Below are 9,480 nucleotides of genomic sequence, written 5' to 3'. Positions count from 1 at the left end.
AAATGACATCAGCTGGACTGAACCTGCAAAATGTATGGATTCCATGGTTAAACACACATAGGATTTGCTGGTATCCAGGCTGATTCCCAGAGCCAGGCCTGAATCCATACAAAAGCTCCATTTAAAGAAACAAAATGGAAGAAAATTCCCCAGTAGTAGGTCTATAAATTAAGCAAGTGCAATTCAGAGAATATTACATAGCTGCTCATCCTTGCAAATTAAAATTCAGATCTTGTGCTGTCGACAGTGACGTTACTATTCTATCCTATTTCTACAATTCAAAAGGGGAGTTTGAGACAAAGACATTTTTCTCATTAGGGCCCAGAATAAAACTGTGCTGAACCCACGTGGCTGCGTGAAAGATCTGCACTGTTTATATAATTTTGTAACAAAGGAAGTATTTAAAGGATAAAGTACTACAGAAATGATCAACACAAATATCAAGTACGAGTTTAACGTTATCCAGAGCACATATAATGAATTTCCAAGTTGGAATAAACAATCCCAGCAATCACCTGTGCAGACGCATTGGCTTATTCTGCTATTTTCTTTCTCCTCCTGAGTTTCATGATCTCCAGTGAGGGTGAAGTATTAAGAAGTAGATCCAGTTTGCAAAGCAAAAGCATCCAGTGTTAGCACGGACATCATACTCAGCAGCACAAAATCCGCACCTTCATAAAGTTTCACTCTCCTAGCATTCCAATCCAATTTCTGGTTGTACATATGTCAATCACTTCGTTGATGATTATAGGATGATGAAAACTGATATAAATCCTTGGGAGCTGACAATATATATACTTTTATATATTTATATTTAAAGTCCATCATAGAAAAGTTCATATTCAAATTACCAAGTACACATAGGAGAAAAAAAAACCCTTCAAAATGACACATCTGTTTCTGGAAACGACAAACCATGATTTCTATGCAAATGGAGATTCCAAATGACCTTCTAGTAATTTTTCCCACCCTCCCTCCCACACCCTGTTCCCCACAGGTGTTTCTTCAGATCCTTTTTTTAATCATACATCAGTTGTTCCTAGAGTTAATTATCTGCTGTGCAAGTACATAACTGAAGACAGAAAGGAACCGTTGAAGTCTTCACACCAAGAAGGAATTGTGCTGCAGTCATGTTCAGTGACATCTTTGCAGTGCTCCAAGTCTCCTGGATCCCCGCTGTCTGCTTCAGCACACTCTGACTTTCAGATAAAGGTGGAATACTGAGGTATATAAGTTCCGTGGAAAGTTTTAAGAAATACATCAGTAATTCAATCAAAACTTTGCCCAACGTCTATGAATCGAAACAGCATTTTGCTTGTAAGTCCTTCTACTGCTGCAGATTAAGTGTGAATTTCCACTGTTGTGACAAAGAAGGACTGCAGATCTCAACGGTGAGACCACCATTTTTGGCATTTCGGCTGTCTAGACAGAGGTTGCTGCCAACGTGCCTCAGTTTAGAATTGCTTTCAATTTGTTCCCATTTCTGGAAGAGAAAATACAGTTACTGAGCTAGAAAAACAGCAAAAGGATGAGTTCTACATCCTGTCCTTTGAAATCTTCCTAAGCTTCTAAGCTTCCCTGGCTTGTGCTTAGGAAATCTGTAAAAACTGCAATAGTTATACACAGTTTAGACGATCCTTGAATAAAAGTTATGGCAAGCCTTGCCCATACAACTGTTCTTTCAGCTAACACACTGCAATAGACACAGAATACACCAAGTCATTTTCCTCTACTTCAGCACTTAAGTATGCTGTCACACCATGTGACCTGTGTGAAACCTTCGGTCTGAAGGAAAAAAAAGAAAATATCACAAAACCCATCCACATAACACAACAATTCTGAACATAAAGAAGCACATTCACTAAAGACAACTTTACAGAAATCCAGAAAATTCAGACACCTTTCAATTATACAGAAGACAATCTGTGCTGTCAGAAACCCTTTGCCCAAGGTAATGCCAAGGATAGAGTAAATCCCAAATACAACAGAAGAAACCTTCTAACATCTCGTATTTCTTACATGTTGTGCCTTTAAGCCTTATCAAAGCAATCTTGCTTCTTTAGTTTCCTTTTCTGAAAAGTGGCAAGAATATTCTTCCTTCATCAAGGAATAGCATTTCAGTTATCTGTCTGCAAAAATTGAGATACAGAAGCAAGGAAGCTGGCAGATAATCAGAACCTATGACTTAGCAGAAAGATGAATTGTTATACCACTAGATCAAAAAAGACTCTGCAAATTAGATTTTTCTCAGGCCTGGGAAAACAGATGAAGTTACAATGCTGCATTAATAAAAATGAACTGAATGAGTCTAGTGCTGTTATAAACAGGTCACAGCTGAAAAGAAGAATGGAAAGCCAAACCACACTTTTCTGAGACACAGACTACATAATCTTCAGACTTCACTGAATGAGACCTTTCAAAAATTCTTTGTGGAATATACATTCTATTTCAGAAAACAGACGTGGCAGTTGAAGTCTGTTACACATCAATGCTGTTCAGTGAAATAGCGTTGGGATAAAACCTCTATATGTTCATAAAAGATTGTCACTGGCATGTGAAAAGAAAAGCTTAGTACACAAGCTTATTCCTGCTGCTCTGCCCAGGTGTCATGCATCCTAACTTTAGACACACAAACAACAGAAAGAGTGAAGAGTAGAATGGATAGAAGATATGATTACCAGTGCATGTTCTTGCATTCTCATTCACAACCCTTGCTTTCCCCACTGTTTGCAGAGTGCATTCATAACATACTAACCTGTCTGCTGTCGTTTTCCCTGCAGCCCTGAAGTTTTATTAGTGAACCAGGTGCTCTGTCAACAACAGTAAGGCACAAATCCATGTGTTTCACCGACTTGTCCTTTGTTAAGGCCCATTCCTAGAAAAAGGAAGAAAAAAGGTGTACAAAATTGTGTATACTAACATTTAAACAAAGTGCACGTGCTATCTCTGCATAGCACAGGTTGAAATCCTGTAAATAGCTACGTATGAGAATTAGAACAGTTCATTCCTTCCCATAAAGCAGGAGGGGAAAAAAGGCCCTCTTCAAACACAGTAATTCCAATTGCTTCAGTAGCCCCAAGTCAGCTCAGGGCTCAGCTGGCTGTTTGCTCCCTCTGCTGGCTTTACACAAGTACAGCGGGCAGTCACACAGGACCTCAGGTTTAAAATATCTGTTCAAATACTTGTCCAGCTATATTTTTATTTATATGTGCGTGTGTGTGTATTACAAACTCCCCATACCTTCTATGTAGGACAGATTTTTATATATGTAAATATATACATAATTATGTATACAAAACCCCTAAAAGCTTGGTCTGCAGCATTACTGGCCACCCTACCCACATGATAAAAGAGTGTATGTACCGCAGTACAATATTAAGAACAGTAGTTCTTAATATGATAGCAACCATCAGAAAGCAATACATAAGAGGCCCAAACTCAAGGGTAGAGGAAGAATATTACTTCCTATCCAAGGCATGATGTACAACAGAATTTTCTTTAAATGCATTTAAATATGCAACTCAGAGAGCAAAGAAAAGCTGTTCCATACATACTGTTGCCCAGCTTGTTTAATCTCAGCATCCTTCTACAGGGCCTGATCTTGCATTGACGTTCGGACTCTCACTATGCTCTTCTCAAAGTTTTGTCTCCAGGATACAAATTGGTCTTCATTTGCCTAATTATCCTTTGTTGAAGAAAGCTGATCTATCCACTAAAGCAACACTAATGATCCAAATCAAACCCTAGATACACAGGGCCAAGCCTGGCTACATTTAAATGTTATTTTGCAAGCAATCAGTGTTTCAGAAAGAAATTAAATGACTAATCCCATCCCATTTTTTTTACTTCTTTTCTGATACCATAACTGAATTTTTGGCTTGCATAATCACTTTTAAACTCAGCAGATTTAGCGATTATTAAATTCCTTTGAGAACAGATGCTCAGGAAACAATCAGAACTTCTAACCCACACAATTACAAGTAACCACCATTGTACAGGTAGCAAGCCATTAGATGAGTACCATATTATGCAAGTACTAGAATAATGACAACTATGCAAAACAAAGGCAGGAGAACTCTGTGTATCCCTTTGTCTCCCAAACCTTAAGCTGGAATTTTTTCCTTTCACTCTCAATACATTAATCTCAGATGACAGCAAAATTACTTGCCTACTCAGTTCTGTCCAGTTCGTAAAATGTCAACAAGAATAATTAATAGCCACTTTTAACAACTTAAGGAATTAAGCAAGTTATTTTCAGAGCTTACCATGAATCGTAAGTGACCCTGAAACAGATGGCCCCCTTTTAAGATTTATACTGAATAGCGACAGTTGAAAATACTGCCAGGGAATTGGTAAAACTTGTGTTTGAGAAACCTATAGTCAGAGAAAGTTAGAGCCTTCAAAAAAATATTGCTTTATACATCTTCACCCTTCCATCAAAAGGCTGCAAGAGCCCCAGACACAACAGAAGTCACACAAAAAATTAACACATTTAAAAGCTAAAGGTACTGCTTCACAAAAGCTCTGCTGCTGGAGACATCTGTGTGACAGCCCTTCGTGGGACAAAACACAGTGTATAGATGCTTTCCTCCAGTGACCAGGAACTATGACGAGCTATAATGGAGATAAGATTAAGCAAGTTCCACTGCACCAGAAGAGAAGCAAAGTTGCAAGCAGTGTATGTGCTCAGGGCACAGGCTGGAAATAGGATAGCTCTACGTAACAAATCAGTACATCTGAAAAAACTTGTCATAAATCAGAAATACAAAGTTAGTGGAACAACACTAACCTGAAATCTTCCTCTTGCATCTAAGTGCATTTGGCTTTACCTTTAGTTCCTTATCATAACCCTACATATTTTTACGTATCTGTCAAATACATCACAATTTCTTTAGCCCTTTAGAGGTGCACATCTGCCTTTTTAATCATAGGATTTTACCAAACTGGGGGGGTGGAGTGGGACAGAAAGCCCATTTTTACTTAAATTTTGCATTTTAAGTTGCGTTGAGCATAAGCCAAAGTTCACTCTTCAAATTATAGCCTATAATATCTGAGTACTCTTAATCCCACCTGACTCCCAAACTCTCTTGATAAGAATAGGTAGGAAACACATAGTATAGATTAAAAGACTCTGGTTTGTTCCCCGTCCCTCTTCTCCCAGGTTGTTCATTCCTTCCAATCCAATAGGAATTCTGCTTGGACATTAAACCTGGTTTTGACCTGTTCTGCCTCTTAATCTGTCTGCATGGCCTCTCACAGGGACCTATTCAGAGCAAGTGTATGTTGCTTTGTCAAGGTCAGCTTCAGAAAAGAAACTACATAGAACAAAGGGTCAGATTCAGGGCAGGAGAATTTGAAAGAGGAAGATAACTTTGTGTATCTACAGAGAACAACATACATACTCAACATCACCAGAAAATTCCAAGATTTCTGCACCAAGACAATTCTGACACATCCACCCTTTCTCCTAAAAAACACTCTGGTGTTCTGAAAAGATGACTGTACTTTCATAAAGGTAATAGAAAAAGCCTCCCCATATATATTCTCTTTAGTGATAGAGAAAAGATGCATATCTCAAATGTATGATGCAATGCATTCTAATCAACACAGAATCATAGAACGGTTTAGGTTGGAAGGGACCTTAAAGATCACCTGGTTCCAACCCCCCTGCCATGGGCAGGGACACCTCCCACTAGACCAGGTTGCTCAAAGCCCCATCCAGCCTGGCCTTGAACACCTCCGGGGATGGGGCACCCACAAATTCTCTGGGCAGCCTGTTCCAGTGCCTCACCACCCTCACAGTGAAAAATTCCTTCCTAATATCTAATCTAAATCTCCCCTCTTCCAGTTTGAAGCCATTACCCCTCATCCTATCAGTACATGCCCTTTCAAAAAAGTCCCTCTCCGGCTTTCTTGTAGGTGCCCTTTCAGATACTGGAAAGCTCCCCAGAGCCTTCTCTTCTCCAACATGATACATCTTCAGGAAATAACTCCTTTATTTCAGTCTTTGTCTGATTTTAGGGTTTTCCTCCCCTAATTTAAATCAGAGTGAGCAAAATTCTGACACTCATTTAACAGTTGATTTGTAATTGGTCAGCATTCTATTTTAAACAGATGTACTTGAAGTATTAATCTTACATTTGATTTATAGTAAGGTTGATTCTGAAAAGAATTTAATGACAAAGCACCACACAAAACAATGAGCACATATGCATAGATTTCGTTATAACTGTCACAACTGCATAAATAGATTCTTTGAAATAATTAATGTTCTCATTTACAGATTTGACACATTTACAATTAGTTTAAGAGAAGGATTAGAAAGGATTTGTTGAAACACTCCCTTTACTGTGAGTGAATAGGATTATGACATTTAGGCACCTCTGTTTTCTAGAAGAGCCAAATGGGGATTTAAGACAGATTTTTTTATACCCTGCTGCTGCAAATTGGAAACGACTAATACAAGAATCCTTTACTGTGGTGCCCTATTTTGCTGACCTTAGGCAATATGCTTAATATAATCCAAATTTTTTCTTAAGTAAAAGTCCTCCTCCCCCACCCCAAAAAAAAAAAAAAAAATCAATACCACCAATTTGTTGGAAAAAAGCTTTCTATACAAGTATAAAGCTCCGGGGAAGGAAGGTACTGGCCTCTAGTGTAAAAGCAAATAATAGAGACAAAGGAAGGGGAAAATCTGATGTACACTGAATGAATCTCTAAGCTTAGATTCTAATCCTGAAAATGCAAAATTATGTTTGAGGGAGAAGTTATTTAGCCAATCTGTTTTAATAACCAATCTGCTGATTTGGGTTCACCTTCCTATCACCAGCACACAGTACCTGCTTGAGTTAAAAATTTTAACTTTTTTTTAATTTAAATATCACATACTGTGGGAAGAATATTAGTGGCATACAGACCTGGTTTCCCCCGGCATTATGACATTCATAAACTCCAACAACACCATCTGCAAAATGGCCCAAAGTGTCAAGGCAATTGGTACCCTGCTGCAAAGCCCCAAAAGCTATATCTTGATGATCAGGTACCCTAAAATAAAACCAGAAATATCTGCTTAATGCAGTTTCTTTATTATTTTTTTTTAACTCCTTGTCTTTACTCAGAGTATTTTTAAGATTATAGGTTAAACAAGAGTGATGACTACTATCTGGAAATTTCAATCATCAGAAGGCAATTATCTGTTCATGAACTGACCAAACATGAGTAAACTTGCAAGCTTAGGACAGAATACAAACAGACTTGTACAAAAGAATGAGGATGAACATACAAACTCAGCACAAAAAGCAAACTAAAGATGACTTAACATCATCATTTAAGGTCACTCAAGCTTAAATGCTATCAGTTAAGGTCATCAAGCCCTCTTGTTCTTTCAGCCTAGCTAGCTTGTGGCAGAAATATGACATCTTACATTTTTTCCAGATGGTTTTAACTGAAGTATTAGAAAAGGGGTTAGGAACTTTAAAAAAAAAAAAAAAAATCAGTGTTTTGCTGATCTCTATTTTCTAATGGTTGCACATAAAGTATACTCATATAGTATGGAAACACTTAGGCAAATCCATTCAAAGCACAGTTGTGGGGTAGAGTCCATGAGCTCATGTCAAACAGTAAGACAAGGGCATGTTAGCTCCTTTTCAACTTCAGACTATAAGATAAGCGTAATAATTCAATCCAGCAGAATAAGCACACAAGAGATGACACAGAGTAAGACAACATTACACTTCAGTAACACTTATGGCAGGATATTTTCCAGGAGTGCTTGCAAGATGCATTTTTTTCTGACAAATCAAACAAAAATAAATATCCTCTGGCACTTTTAAGAGAAAAATAAAGAATAACTTACTTCCTCAGCATCATCCTGGTTTACGAGACTCTTTAGTACATGTGGTTCTGTACGTGTTTCACTAGGGCTGTAATGGCTGGTGCTTTTGCATTCCAAGCCTAAATGTCACTAGCAATTACCTGACTCTACTGACATGAAGTGCCCCCAGGAAAAAAACAAGTATCCTTATAAGCCACACACAGTATCTTACCATTACACTACCAATATTAGGTTGACAGCAGACAAACTGGTTTTTAGACTCAGATCTGACAGACATACTTATTAATAAGTTATTGAACAAAAATATTGTTTCAAATATTATTTCTCTTCAAGGGTTTTTCATTAGTTAGGATACACTCATATTACAGAAACTGTTCGCAATGTTACCCTTCATTTCCCTCTTCTCCCCCCACCCCCTCAAAAGTTAAAGATTACCCATTGACAGAGAACAAGAAACAGAAAGAGCAGAAGATTCAGTTTCTTAGAGTCTTAGGCATCTACCTGCCTGCCAAATGCACAAGGCCCTCTTGCCTGCTGACTCCCGTTACTTGTACTGTAGTGAGATTCAGTCTCCTCACTCAACTAAGCACGTGCTTTGGTGACAGCACAAGCTTTAAATCGATGGCAACAGGATACAGAACAGTGCACTTTTGAGCAAATGGCTCGAAAGCAGATGACTAACTTCAGTAGCAGGTATTTTGGAGAAAACTTGTCTGAGCCTGCAGCTGTCGTTGCAGTAAGTAGAAAAAGAAAAAGGAGCTTACTAGGGCAAAAATGTCTCTTTAAGAACAGAACTAATAAAACCCAAAAGCAAATAAGCCTGCATGAGCCCGCACGAATAAATTAAAAAACATCCTTTACTTCTAGGAAGGAAAAAGAGAAACTGATGATTTCTGGGGAGGGCAAAAAAAAAGAGAAATCCATACGATCTCTGATTCAGCCAAAACTCACCGTAACTCAGGATAAACATTTTCAAGATACCATTTGAAGGGTTTGCAGCTAAGTCTCTTTCTGAGTTCCATTCGGCTTTGAATACTGGAGGGGAAAAAAAGAAGCAGTTTTCAAAGTGAGGCTGCTGTCGTCATGTACATTAAGGAACACACAGAAAACTGAAGAACAGTAGAACCGTACAACTATATCTTGGAGAGATAACACATGAGAGCTAGCACTGCTTTCACCTCAGAAGGTGCTGTGTCATCAGGAATAAACGAATAGGGCAAAGAAGCACTTGTGACTTACTTGCCATAAGGTACATTCCTGGCTGAAGGCACTGCTGCATAATAGAAATTTTTATATTCATCCATCCAGACTTCTGCTGCCCTGCGTGTATTTCTAGGGACAATCATATGAAACACACAGGTTATATTTTTTCTAGCTGCAATTAAACCATGTCATTTATCCTTGGGGTGATTTTAATCCTTCCTAGTACCACATAGTCAGCTGCTTCAAGCCATGCAGAAGATTCCCTATTAAAGGTCCAAGTAACAGAAAACAATTAGAGAGTAATATAACTGAAATCAATGCATATGGAAATGAAATTTATGTCTTTTCCACACTCATCACTGCTTCAGGTTTTTCATCCAGAATTTAATACACATCTTGGAGTTCTTTCTGCAAACTTCATGGAAGTTGCTAGGTTGTTGTTT

General features: G+C 38.2%; 1 protein-coding gene across 2 annotated transcripts in view; it reads right to left on the bottom strand.

The window, feature by feature from the left end:
- Positions 1 to 986: 986 nt before the first annotated feature.
- Positions 987 to 9,480, bottom strand: part of GALNT2 (polypeptide N-acetylgalactosaminyltransferase 2) — a 97,338-nt gene continuing 88,844 nt past the window's right edge. For both annotated transcript variants that reach the window (XM_082481616.1, XM_082481617.1), the window contains exons 12-16: positions 9,074 to 9,166; positions 8,786 to 8,869; positions 6,918 to 7,044; positions 2,756 to 2,875; positions 987 to 1,483 (exon numbers count right to left, since the gene is read on the bottom strand). In XM_082481616.1, coding sequence (XP_082337742.1) covers positions 1,328 to 1,483; positions 2,756 to 2,875; positions 6,918 to 7,044; positions 8,786 to 8,869; positions 9,074 to 9,166 — 580 coding nt within the window. In that variant the 3' untranslated portion in view covers positions 987 to 1,327. The remainder of the gene's footprint in view (positions 1,484 to 2,755; positions 2,876 to 6,917; positions 7,045 to 8,785; positions 8,870 to 9,073; positions 9,167 to 9,480) is intronic.

This window comes from Vanellus vanellus, assembly GCF_965231255.1.
Source record: "Vanellus vanellus genome assembly, chromosome: 3".
Taxonomy (NCBI): Eukaryota; Metazoa; Chordata; class Aves; order Charadriiformes; family Charadriidae; genus Vanellus; species Vanellus vanellus.
Note: the sequence above shows the minus strand (reverse complement) of the source record. Positions and strands in the feature narration are given on the sequence as shown.